The sequence below is a fragment of the Apodemus sylvaticus genome, chromosome 6 (assembly GCF_947179515.1).
Source record: "Apodemus sylvaticus chromosome 6, mApoSyl1.1, whole genome shotgun sequence".
NCBI classification, from domain to species: domain Eukaryota; kingdom Metazoa; phylum Chordata; class Mammalia; order Rodentia; family Muridae; genus Apodemus; species Apodemus sylvaticus.
Window position 1 is genome coordinate 100,297,737 of NC_067477.1, and position 13,905 is coordinate 100,311,641.

Below are 13,905 nucleotides of genomic sequence, written 5' to 3' on the forward strand. Positions count from 1 at the left end.
TGTGGGTGCAGAAAAATTAGTATAGACCTAAAGTACCATATGAATATATGTATAAAAGTGTACTGCTTAGTTATATGTCAACTTGTCACAAGCTAGAGTTATCAGAGGACAGAGCCTCAATTTAAAAAAATACCCTCAAAAGATAGGGCTGTAGGACAACCTATAGGGTATTTTCTAAATTAGTGATTAATGGGGGAGGGCCCAGCCCATAGTGTGTAGTGTCATCCCTGGGCTGGTGGTTCTGGGTTCTATAAGAAAGCAGGCCGAGCAAGGCATGAGCAAGTCAGTCACTGTTCTACGGTCTCTGTATCAGCTCCTGCCTCCAGGTTCCTGCCCTGTCATTTCCTGATCTGACTTCCTTCAGTGATGGGCTCCTCTGTGGAAGTGGAAGCTGAATAAACCCTTTCCTCCTCAACTTGTTTGTGGTCATGGTGTTTCCTAACTAAGCCCACAGTTCTGCAGCCATGTGTTTTACGACACTTTGGTAGCCAGTGAGGGGCTGTGTCTACCTGTCTGCTATAACCACGGTCTTGTTGGTTTTTGAGACACAGTTTTATGCCTGGGCTGGTTTCAGATTCACTGAGTAGCCAAGGAGGCACCATGACCTTCTGATGGGATTCCAAGCCTGCACCACACTCTGTTGATTCAGTGCTGGGGACTGAACCTAGGGCTTCGGCATTATACACAAACATTCTACAGGCTGAGCTACACTCCCCCCTCCCCCATTCTAACAGCCTCCATAAGGAGAGAACAATTTCTTTCTTTTATAGCAGTTCTTTATTTTTCCTTTTAAAAAATCAGATATTTGCTTTATTTACATTTCAAATGTTATCCTCTTTCCTCATTACCCCTCTGAAAATCACCTATTGCATCCCCTTTCTTACCACCACCCCACCACCACCGCTTTCCTGACCTGGCATTCCCCTACACTGGGGCATTGAGCCTTCTCAGGACCAAGGGCCTCTCCTCTCATTGATGTCTGACAAGGCCATCCTTTGATACATATGTAGCTGGAGCCATGGGTCCCTCCATGTATATTCTTTTGTTGGTGGTTCAGTCCCTGGGAGCTCTGGGGGGTACTGGTTGGTACATATTATTGTTCCTCCTATGGGGCTGCAAACTTCTTCAGCTCCTTGGGTCCTTTCTCTAACTCCTCCATTGGGGAACCTATGCTCAGTCTATTGGTTGGCTGTGAGCCATGTGTATTTTGATCTCCCTTCTAAGAAGGACCAAAGTATCCACACTTTGATCTTCCTTCTTCTTGAGCTTCATGAGGTCTGTGAATTGTATCTTGGGTATTCTGAGCTTTTGAACTAATATCTACTTATTAGCAAGTGCATACCATGTGTGTTATTTTGTGATTGGGTGACCTCATTATTCTACAGAGCAATAGTGATAAAAAACTGCATGGTATTGGTGCAATGGCAGGCAATGTAATAGAATTGAGGACCCAGAAATGAACCTACAAATCTATGGTCACTTGATCTTTGACAAAGGAGCTAAAACCATCCAGTGGAAAAAAAAGACAACATTTTCAACATATGGTGCTGGTTCAACTGGAGGTCAGCATGTAGAAGAATGCAAATCGATCCATGTTTATCTCCCTGTACAAAGCTCAAGTCCAAGTGAATCAAGGACCTCCACATAAAACCAGACACACTGAAACTAATAGAAAAGAAAGTGGGGAAGAGCCTGGAACACATGGGTGCAGGGGAGAATTTCCTGAATAGAGCACCAATAAGCTTATACTCTAATATTAAGAATTGACAAATACGATCTCATAAAATTGCAAAGCTTCTGTAAATCAAAGGACACTATCAATAGGACAAACCCACAACCAACAGATAGGGAAAACATCTTTACCAATCCTACATCTGATAGAGGGCTAATATCCAATATATACAAAGAACCCAAGAAGTTAGACTCCAGAGAAGCAATAACTCTATTAAAAATGGGGAACAGACTAAACAATTCTCAACTGAGGAACCAGATGGCTGAGAAACACCTAAAGAAATGTTCAACATACCTAATCATCAGGGAAGTGCAAATCAAAACAACCCTGAGATTCCGCCTCACACCAGTCAGAATGGCTAAGATAAAAAAAACTCAGGGGACAGCAGATGCTAGAGAGGATGTGGAGAAAGGGGAACATTCCTCCATTGCTGGTGGGATTGCAAGCTGGTAAAACCACTCTGGAAATCAGCTAAACTACTCCTGGGCATATACCCAGAAGATGCTCCAACATGTAATAAGGACACATGCTCCACTCTGTTCATAGCAGGCTTATTTATAATAGCCAGAAGCTGGAAACAACCCAGATGTCCCTTAATGGAGGAATGAATCCAGAAAATGTGGTACATTTAGACTTACTACTCAGCTACTAAAAACAATGGATTCCTGAAATTCTTAAGCAAATAGATGAAACTAGAAAATATCATCCTGAGAGAACAATTTCTAGGCTGGGGTGAGCCAGTAGGTGCTGATTTAGTTCTGTGAGCAAGGGAGAGGGGGCTTCAGAGTTCTCCGAGTCTTCTGGAGAGCTGGGGAGACACCCCAGGACCTGCTGTTCACGCACTAGAAGAGAACCAGGTGCTTCTTATTGAGCCCGGAGCATGTGGGCAGGGCTGCTTCACGTGCTGGAAGGCATAGCAACACGTCAAAGGGAGTGGCCTCTGGGCCCACTGGCTCATCTGGCTTTGGGTTTTCCCTGAAGTCCCAGGACAAGGGGCTGCAGCAGGGAAGAGATAAGAAACTGGGCCCTGTGTCTGGGCAGCAGGGAGATGCTGTACCCTGAGACTCACCCGTGGGGCCGAAACAGCCCACACCATTGCAAGAAACTGAAGAGGACGCTCACGTCCCATGTGGAAGCACTGGACCAGGAAGGGGCCTAGGGTGACAGATTTCAAGGAGAAAGTCAATCAGTGCTGATCGCCATATAGTTACTCAATAGCAATGAGAAGTGGTTTCTGGTTCACACATCCCATGCTAAGCTTGTGTAACGTGCATCTTCCCAGCCAGCTGAATCAATATAGCTAGTTCTGACACGGCAGTAAGGTTTCTGAATTGGGGTCAGCTGAGGAGCAAGTGCCGCCTTAGGCCCCTGGAACTCCAGTATCAGCAGGTCAGCGAGGGAACGGTCATGTTTAGTTCTGGTGCAAAAGTGATAAGGTTCCCATTGTCAAAAGCCTGAAGAATTCCAGTTACTTCAACACACTCCCTGACCTGTTTTTTGTTTTTGTTTTTTTGCTAGTGGTGACTCTGGCTGGGGTCATGAGATAGCTGGGGGGCGAGGGGGGATGGTAACGAGAGTTCACACCTCCTGGGCTCTCCTCTGTGCGAGATGAGGAGGCACGCTTAAAGGAACTGGGCCGTGTGTGTGTGTGTGTGTGTGTGTGTGTGTGTGTGTGTGTGTGCGTGTGTGTATTGTGTGTATGTGTGTGGTATGTGTGTGGGGTGTGTGTGTGTGTATGTGTGCGCGTGTGTATTGTGTGTGTGTGTGGTATGTGTGTGGGGTGTGTGTGTGTGTGAGTGTGTTTGTGTACGTGTGCATGCATACGTGCATGTATATATTTCTAGCCACATTCTAAGGCTATCTGCAGGGTGTGGGATGTTAGCCTGAGTGTGTGTGTCCAGTCACTTCCTAAAGCCAGTGCCATGTCAGGCTACAGGATGTTGGCCTGAGCTCTGTGTGGAGCAGAGATAAGTCACCTGGTTCTTGCCCTTGGGGTCTTCAACATCTAGAAGGATAAGGCTGGCCGCAGACCCAGCCCCGTGGGGAGCAGTGGGCTTACCTGTCTCTCTCTATTGTACCGCTCTTTGCTCTGCCCCACATGGTGGTAGTTTCAGCACCTGTGGCAATGCAGCTAGGTGTGTACTAACATAGAGGTTTGTGAAGTAAAGTCATGTAGCTTTGGCGTCAAAGACTCCACATTTCCCTAGTCCCTTCATACGTACTTCAAAACTGTTATTACTGTTTCCCTGGCTGGTTTTATGTCAACTTGACCCAAACTAGAGTCATCTGAGAGGAGGGAGCCTCAATTGAGAAAATGTTTCCATAAAATTGGGCTGTGGGGAATTTTCTTAATTAGTGACTGATGGGGGAGGGCCCAGCCCATTGTGGGTGGGGCCATCCTTGGGCTGGTGATCCTGGGTTCTATAAGAAAGCAGGCTGAGCAAGCCACGGGGAGCAAGCCAGTAAGTTTGAAAGGCTGCTTGGGAAGAATGGTTTGCTACAGGAAAAGCATTTGGGGGCAGTCTCAGAACTTCTGCATGCTGAGAAGAGAGGGGAGAGCCGAGATCTATAAAGGGGACTAGGGAGATGGCTCAGCTTTTAAGGACACTTGTCGCTCTTGCTGAAGACCTGGGTTTGATTCCTGGTACCTACATGGTAACTCACACCCTTCCTCAACCCTCCTCTTCCTTGTTGCTCTTAATTTGGGGGATACTGAGGATTGGAGCCCAGGGTCTCATGCATACTAGGCAAACATTTTACCCCTGAGCTGTATCCCCAACCATCCTCTTATTTTTTTTTTTCCTTCTTGTTCTGGGCCCTGCTTGATCCAGCCCAAAGATTGATTTATTTATTATATGTTAAGTACAACGTAGCTATCTTCAGACACACCAGAAGAGGGCATCAGATCTCATTACAGATGGTTGGTTGTGAGCCACCATGTGATTGCTGGGATTTGAACTCAGGACCTCCGGAAGGACAGTCAGTGCTCTTAACCGCTGAGCCATCTCTCTAGCCCCATCCTCTGACTTTTTATGTGGAGGCAAGGTCTCACCGGGCAGCCTGCCCGGTTTGGCCTTGAAGTTTTTCTGCAGCTCAGTGACCCTTCGGCTCGCCGTTCTCTCTCCTCAGCTGGGATTACAGGTGTGCACCACCAAACCTTTTAAACAGCATCACACATCAGAAAAGCATACCCACTGTAGGAGCATAATGCCACGACTCTCTTCTCACAGGATGTGAACTTGGGAAGCCAGTTCCAGATGGCAAGAGAGGGCAACCTGTGCCCACAGCTCCCTACCTGTGGCTCTGCTCTCTTCAGTGCCACCAACCGATGCCCATCGCAGAGATGAGCCTCCCCTGGCCCTAAACTTCAGACGGTCGTATCAGAGCACTTCCCGCCGGGCTCCTGGACTGACTCCGCACTGAGCGGCGAGGCTCTGGGCAGCTGAGTGTTGCGGGAAGCGACCGACCGTCTCTGGGCTCCGAGAATGCTCCATTGCACGCGTGGGCCACGACTGCTTTGCCTACTCTCCCTCCGCATCGCATCGGTGGCATTTCTATTTTTAGACTCATGAATAATCCTCTTAAAGGGAGCTGATGGCTCGGTCTTACTCTCAGGGACAACTCTGCCTTTCAGCCACTCAGTTTGTAGAAGGCAAAGGCACTGCAGCCATATCCATCATTTATCTATCATCTGTCTGTCTGTCTGTCTATCATCCATCCATCTATCATCTATTTATTGTTTATCTATCATCTATCTTCTATCTATGTATCTATCGTTTATCATCTATGTATCTATTATATGTATACATGTATCTATCATCTGTGTATCTATCATCTATGTCTATCTTCTATCTATGCATCTATCATTTATATATCTATTATCATCTATATATCTATTATATATGTGCATATATCTATCATCTACCTATAATCTATGTATGTGTGTAACTATCTATCATCTGTGTATCTATCAATCATCTATTTATTGCTACCTATCTATTTATCTACTTATCTATCATCTAATATCTTCCAGGTATCTATGTAACTATCATCTATGTAACTATCAACTATGTATCTATCATTTATCTATGTGTAAATGTATGTATCATCAATGTATCTATCTACTTACCTATCACCTATTTATTACCTATGTATCTATCCACCCATCCACCATCTATCCATCCATCCATCCATGCATCCATCCACCCATCCATCCATATAATCTATCTTGCATATGGGAGTATTTAGCCTAGACTGACATCAGACTCTATATAACTGAGGGTAGCCTTGAACTTTTGATCTTCCTACCTTCACCTTCCTAGTGCTGGAATTATAGGCTTGTAACAACCCACATCTGGTTTCTGGAGTTTTGTGTATGGTGAGCAAGTATTCCATTCACTGACCTCCATTCTCCAGTAGATAATTTTAATGGGACTTTCAGTGTCTTTGCTGGGATCTCAGCATCATAACTGGCCTGTTCATCTTCATAGACGAGGAAGTGAGTTCAGGAAGGGCTGACTGGAAAAGTGAGTGAAAGAGCAGTGCATTCTGGGAAGAGCACTGTTTTACCTGGGGCAGCTGTTTTGTTAGTCTTTTTTTTTTTTTTTTTTTTTTTTTTTTTTTAAACAAGCATCACTGAAGCAAGTCCTGGGACCTGGAGAGATGGCTCAGGCCATGAACTGTTTACTGCGCAAGTGTGAGGACCTGAGCTAGATCATCCAAAAGCTATATGAAAAACCAGGTTTGGTGGCACACACTTCTAATCTCAGTACTAAAGAAGCAGAGACAGGGAATCCTTGGGGTTTCTAGCCAGCCAGCAGCCTGCTTGGCAAGTTCTGCGCACTGTGGTGAGAGACCTGGTTTCCAAAACAAAACAGATGGAACCGGAAGACTGACACACTCAAGTTGAGGTCTGTTTTCCACAGTGTGTTCACACTCATGTACTCCTGACATGTGTACCTCATCCCCACATACAATATTAAAGAAAGAAAAAGCACTAGCAGGTTTCTACATGCCATCCCAGAACTCAGAAGGCCAGCCTTGGCTACACATCCAGACTGCCTCAAAAGCTGTCTCTAGAAGCTGGAAATAGTGCGGTAGTAGGCACAACCTTTGGTCCCAGCACTCAGGAAGCAGAGGCAGCCCCTTGTATCTATCGGTCACAGCAGCCCCTCCCCCCAGGCTCAGATACTGTGGGTCGGTTGACACCCCAAGCATCATCTTCCCCCTCCTGTCCCCATGAACTAGGTAGTGACAGAGCTCAGCAGGCTGTAGAGAGAAAGCCTCAGCAATTCACATGGAGAGAGGGGTCAGCATGGCCCTGGCATGGGAAAACCTCTGTCTCCTCCCCCTCCTCCTCCCTCTTCCTTTTTTTAAAGATAGGATTTCCTATGTAGTGCTGGCTATTGGAGCTTACTCTGTAGGCCAGACTGGCCCTGAACTCACGGAGAGCCTCCTGCCTCTGCCTCCTGAGTGCTGGGATTAAAGGATTTCAAGACACTGACACTGGCTGTATCCCCTTCTTAAGGTTTGTATTTGTGAAGGTTGTAAGTGGCCTGGCTAGGATTTAAACTTACATATCCTGATCATCCACCACGGCTTGCACTGCCCCTTGCTGCCTGCCTTCCAAAGGCCTGGCAGATGGCAGGCAGATCTTTCCAGCCCTGCCTCTCCACGGCTTGTCTTCTCTCCCAGGGGCGGAGCATGAGGGCAGCCCTGAGCCTCTGCCTTCCCTGGACTGCTCTCCGTTCATCTGGTCCATGATTAAATAGATGACTTAGAGCTGGCCCCAGGGCAGACCCCCTCTTCTAACCTGCCTCATGGGGGAGAGGATGGGACAGATTAGAATACAATTGTAGTGGTCTGTGCTCGATAATTTCATTTTCTGTGTCTGGAGTAATTGGACCTCTTGAACTCATTATGTTAATTTAAATTCAAGTAACAAGCAGTAGCCTGGTCTGTGGCCCTGAGCTGGGCTCTAGGTAAAACCTGATTGCTCTGGGCTCGGTTTAGCTGTCTCCCCTTTAGCTTGAGTCAAGGTCCAGCTGGGACTAAGTAGGCTGACTCTAACCTTGACCCCCTGTTGTAGACAGGGTTTCATCACTGGGAAGAGACACTATGACCAAGGAGAACATTTAATTGGGGTTAGCTTACAGTTTCAGAGGTTTAGTCCACTGTTACCATGGTGGGAGGTATGCAGGCAGACATGGTGCTGGAAGAGCCAGGATCCGAAGGCAACAGGAGACTGTCTTAGGCAGCCAGGAGGAGGCTCTCTTCCACACTGGGCAAACCTTGAGCATAGGACCTCAAAGCCCACCCCCACGATGACTCACTTCCTTCAACAAAGCCACACCCACTCCAACAAGGCCACGCCTCCTTATAGTGCCATTTCCCATGGGCCAAGCATATTCAAACCACCACAGCACCCCAACCCTAAGACTGTAAAAGCTGATTAGCACCTTCACCTCCAACTAGCTATCGAGTGGGTGTTCTGGGGTCCCGTGGAGATGGCTAGCTCAGGGTTTGGCCACGAGACAGCTTCTTCCTTGCATTAGTTCTTCCTTTCCTTTTAAGGATTTATCTAATTTTATTTTACAGGCATTGGCGTTTTGCTTGTATGTATGTCTGTGTAAGGGTGTTAGATCCCCTGGAAGTGGAGTTACAGTCAGGAAGTGATATGTGGGTCCTTGGGAATTGAACTTGGGAGTTCTGGAAGAGCCACTAGTGCTCTTAACCACCAAGTCCAAATTAGTACTTTCTATGACCATTGTCAGGTTTTGTTTCTGAGACAGGGTCTCACTATGGGTCTCTGGCTGGCCTGAGACTCAGTATGTAGCTAGGAATGGCCTTGGACTCCTGGTCCTATTGTCAGGTCCCCTGAGCTGGGATTGGAAATGCAGGTGGAGGCTTCAGGACAACTTAATGGGAGCCCGTTCTTCCCTTTCACCACCAGGGTAAGGGAGATCACACTTGGTCTCTGCTTTTGGATTTTTGAGTTAGGGTCTCACTATGGTGCCAGGTTGTCCTAGAACTCACGACTTCCCTGCCTCTGCCTCCCCATTTTTGTGCTATTTCTACCCCTCATTGCACTCTCACATCCTGCACATCTCACATCTCATATCTTTGGGTTCTCCATTTGAGAAGTCTCCCTACCTCTGGTGACACATCCATCCATCTTCTTACTCCCCATTATCTGGATGAGTGAATCTGAACTTGCTGTGTGACCTTAGCCAAGGCGTGCCCCTTGTTTGGTCCTGATGGACTGTTCCTATCCAATATCTAAAACACCTTCTGGGCCAACAGCACTTTCTCCTTGATGTGAGGTGGGAGCAAAGGCAACGTCTGGCCTATCTCAGAGTCTCCAGTGCTCACCCAGGACAGGTGCTCAGTGGGTGCTCCCTGGACTCTGTCAGACTGCTCTGTCTGGGGCTCAATCTCAAGCAAGAGGGCCAGAGGTATCTCCCGTGTGTGGAGCCCAATGAGTGGGGTAAGGCTGGAACAGACTAAATTCTCGACCATTCCTTACATTCAAGGTCTCGCCCAATGTCTAACCCTTCTCCTGCTTCACCCCACACTCACTGGTTCAGGGCTCTTCAAGCCCTCAGGACTGCCTGTATAGCCCATGGCTGCCTGCCAGTCTAGCCCAGTGCAGATTCCTCCCAACCTCCTTCTTTTTTGAAACAGGGTTTCTCTGTGTAGCCCCGGCTATCCTGGAACTTACTCTGTAGACTAGGTTGGCTTTGAACTCACAGAGAGCCATGTGCCTTTGTCTCCCGAGTGCTGGAATTAAAAATATATGCCACCACTGCCCAGTCAACATTTTTAAAAATTAATCAATTAGCTGTCTGCATTGAGTGTGTGTAGTTATGTGTATGTATGTGATTATGTGTAGGGGTGCATTCATGTGTGTGGAGAGAAATGCAGATGACAGAGGCCTGGCTTAGGAAGTTTCAGAGGGAAGCAACGACTATCAGGCCATCTGTGTGACACTGTATATCCGGAGCCTGTGGTTCTGATCAGCTGGGCCTGAGGAACCAGCTATGACTGACAAGAGACTAGCACCAGTCAAGTACACTTTTGCTTTGCTGGAACAACACTGGTCAGCTGGGGTAGAAAACTCAGTTGTGGCTTAGGAGAGAGCAGCATCAATGGCTGAGGGGACCTCCTCTGGGAAGCCCTTCTCCAGGGCTATTCATGCAGAAGCTGGCTTCCAGACAGGGGCAAGGCTGCATCTCATGCTGGTAGCTGAACTTGGTTACGCGTTTCCCATACTGTACTGGTTTTGGCAGCATGAAAGCTGCAGAGTTGGGGGCATCATAAAGACAAATTGAGGCTTAGCACCACATAGCAGGGTCAGAGTCCCTGGAGAGAGGTCAGGGAGCCTCATTGCAGTGGTGACCCCAGCATATTGGAGATACAGATTGGACTGTAGGATAACTGCCAAGGACAGGCAGATGTGGAGTGGACCCAGCCTAGGCCCATGAGAGAAGTTGTTTACATCCTGTGGAGGGAAAAACTAGGACTGGAGCTGCCTAAGCCCTTGAAAGCTCAGAAAATGGTGAGTTCCAGATGTTAGATATTGAGGTATTTACATGTCAGGACTTGGGTTTTGGTTTGCTTAGACTGACTGTGCCTGCTTTTTCCCTCTAGGAGTAAGAAAGTATTTAACTTGTTTTTGACTTATAGGAACCTACGGGTAACATTTGGGATTTTAAAAGAGAACTTAGACATCTAAAGTGTTTAAAGTTTTAAAGGTTTATTGGAACCTTTAAAAGTTGGAATGTGTTTTATATTATGATATTGATATTAGCACAAGATTTTAGGACTATGAAAGGGAAGTCGACAGTTTAATAGTGATGATTTATGTGCCAAGTGGACTAAAGAGTGAATTTTACTGGTTACTGTTTTGTCAGTTTGACACAGCCTGGAGTCACCTGGTTGGAGGGAACCCCAGTTGAGAAAAGCCTCCGCAGGTGGTTCTCTCTGAGTCTGAGGCCAGTGTCATCTACATATTGACTTTCTTTTTTTCTTTTCTTTTTAAAGATTTGTTTATTTATTTATTTACTTATTTAATGTATATGAGTACACTGTTGCTCTCTTAGACAAGCCAGAAAAGGGCATCAGACCCCATAACAGATGGTTGTGAGCCACCATGTGGTTGCTGGGAATTGAACTCGGGACCTCTAGAAGAGCAGTCGGTGCTCTTAACTTGCTGAGCCATTCTCCAGCTCCATATTGACTTTCAAACCATCTAAGCCTACAGTGAAAGCCTGACTCAAAAACTAAAATAAAATTAAATCCAAAACCAACCACACAAACTCCAGAGAAAACATCTCCATCAGACTGGCTTGTGGGCACGTCTGTGAGGGCATTCTCTTGATTAATGGCTGATGTGGGTGGTGCCACCCCGTGCCTGTGTAAGCAAGCAAGCCAAGATGGTGAGGTGGCTCAGCAACTCAGAGAACATTCCTGCCCTCACTGCCGACGAACTGTCATGTGACCTGTGAGTGAAATAAGCCCTTTCTCCCCCAAGCTGCTTTTGCTCTTGGTGTCTCGTCACAGCACCAGGAACCTTAATTAAGACTTGGGGGACACGGGAGTCGGGAGAAACGTGTTGGTTCCTGATGACTTCTTGGCACCAGAGGCAAACATCTCCATGATGGAAGCACTTTTGGGGACCAGACACAGGGATGGACCAGAAGAGGATAATGAGAGCCCAGGTCTGCCCCCTCACTGCTGATGACCCTGCACCTCTTCTCTTGAAGGTGGCTTTCCTGCTACCTTGCTGATTAAACCACAGAGGGAGAGAGGGTGGGAGGGAGGGAGGGAGGCAGCATGTCACAGTCAGACCTGCCAAGAACAGTCACCCTTTATTTTCACAAGTCTTTCTTGGCATTAGCCAGCTATTGTAGAACAGGCATAGAATATGTGTAGACACAGTGGCAGTTAGAAGGGTACCCCAGGGGCTGTGTTTACCAACAACAGCTAGATGTCAAGGGCCCGCTACTGCTAGGGACTGGAGAGGGGCAGAACCACAGGGTGCTTGCGGCAACACAGGAAACTCATAGACCTTGGTTTATTTGATCATTTTAATATGCCAGACCAATCAACAGAAGGACGGAGCACACAGAAACACCTGTATTTGCAGGACGGAGGGCAGATGTCCACAGCCCTGGGCATGCATGTATCTCCTGTGGAATCAGGCAAATCATGAATGCATAAATACCACAGCACAGCCAGACTTGGGGGGTGGGGGGAATCACAGGCCACAGGGGACCATGCTTCAAAGGCAGTCAGAGGCATTAAATACAGGGGCTAAACGTTGTAGTCCATCTCACCGTACACATAACTCATATATTAAAAGTAAGGAGACCACGGTATATACGTGCAAGCGGCTTTGGTCAGAGAAAATGAACAAGGGAGGTGGATCCATGCACAGGAAGGGCTTGCCTGTCTACTCTCCATCTTCTTCATCCCCGAGAAGTCACCTGGGATCACAGAATAAATCAGCTGGTCTCAGGAAGGTACTGAAAATCCTGTCTGGTATCCTTAAGGGCCTCTGGGCCCTCTGTGTGCAGAGAGGAACCCTACAGCCGAGAATGCTTGAACCCTTGGAAGGAACCAGCCTGGACTGGACGGGGAGGGACACGGAACGGATCAGATAGAGGGGGAAGCCGTAGCCGGCCAGGCCAGGTGGGTGCCGTGTGCTGCCTGGACCCAGGTCCCGGGAGAGCAGGGGAGATCACGGAGGAATCCACTTTTGCAAGCAAAGCTGAAGATGGCAGGTCAAGACCGTGTTTCTCACAACTGTCCAAAAGCCCACTCCCCTCAGAACTGGCTCGCACTGCTGGGGTCACACTGCAGCAACCGGACAATGGATGGGTCGCTCTTGGCACCTTTGATGAATTCTTCCAGGGACAGTTTGCCTGAGGGATGGAAGCAGGAGACGTAGGATTAGCCAGTGCTCTAGTTAAAGTCTGGAACCCCCTGGAGAATGGACAATATCTAGTCTCCATTCACCACTTCTAGGGCATTTACAGTTAGTTCTTTTTACATATGCGTGTACACATTTATTTACTTTCTCTCTATATATGTATATGGGCACATATGCCACGTTGAGGCACACATGTGGTCAGAGGACAACTTGTAAGAACTTGTTCTCCTTTCCCGGCGTAGATCATGGGAATTGAGCACAACACACCAGGTTTAGTAATGAACTCTCTGTAAGTAAGCTCCCAGCCTCACCTAGAGGCCCGGAGAGCCACCATGATCTGCGGCAGCTGGGGAGATAGGACAAACTGTGGGTGCTGGCCAAGTTCCATTTCTGTTACTGTGATAAGAATCCCCTGACTAAAAGCAACCTAAGGGAGGAAGTCTTCTTTGATTTAGTTCTCGGTTACAGTCCATCACTTCAGGGAGTCAAGGCGGCAGCTTTAAAATGTCACAGGGCAGAGAGAATGGATATATGAGCACTCAGCGGTTGGCTGATACCCTGCTTTTTCCTTTACTATACTGTTCAGGCCTGGAGAATGACAACGGGGTTTCCCACACCAATTAACCCCCAACACAACCCCCAACAGGTATGCTCACAGGCTGCCACTATAAATCAATGGTTCTCAGCCTTCCTAATGTGTGACCCTTTAATACAGTGTTTAGTGACCTCCCATCCACAGGATTATTTTCATTGCTATGTCATAACTGTAATTACGCTACCGTTATGAATCGGAATGTAAATATCTGTGTTTTCCGATGGTCTTAGGCGACCCCTGGGGAAAGCTCATCTGATCCCCCAAAGGGGTCGGGGCCCATAGGTTGAGGACCACTGATCTAGCTAAGTCTTTATTAAGATTCTTCTGAGCTGAGCAGTGGTGGCACACATCTTTAATCCCAGTACTCAGGAGGCAGAGGCTGGTGGATCTCTGAGTTCGAGACTAGCATGGCCTAAACAGCAAGTTCCAGGACAGCCAGGGCTTCACAGAGAAACCCTGTCTCTAAAAAACAAACCAACAAGCAAAAAGCAAGCAAAGAAGACTCTCTTCTAGGGCTGGAGAGATGGCTCAGCAGTTAAGAGCAGTTGCTACTTTGCAGAGGGTTCTGGATTCAGTTCCCAGCATTCACAGGGCGGTTCCCAACAATTTGTAACTCCAGTTCCAGGGGGACACAGTACCCTTCTC

General features: G+C 47.4%; 1 protein-coding gene across 3 annotated transcripts in view; it reads right to left on the bottom strand.

Moving 5' to 3' along the window:
• Positions 1 to 11,806: 11,806 nt before the first annotated feature.
• Positions 11,807 to 13,905, bottom strand: part of Hpcal1 (hippocalcin like 1) — a 105,434-nt gene continuing 103,335 nt past the window's right edge. For all 3 annotated transcript variants that reach the window (XM_052186062.1, XM_052186060.1, XM_052186061.1), the window contains one exon: positions 11,807 to 12,657. In XM_052186062.1, the coding sequence (XP_052042022.1) occupies positions 12,560 to 12,657 (98 nt within the window). In that variant the 3' untranslated portion in view covers positions 11,807 to 12,559. The remainder of the gene's footprint in view (positions 12,658 to 13,905) is intronic.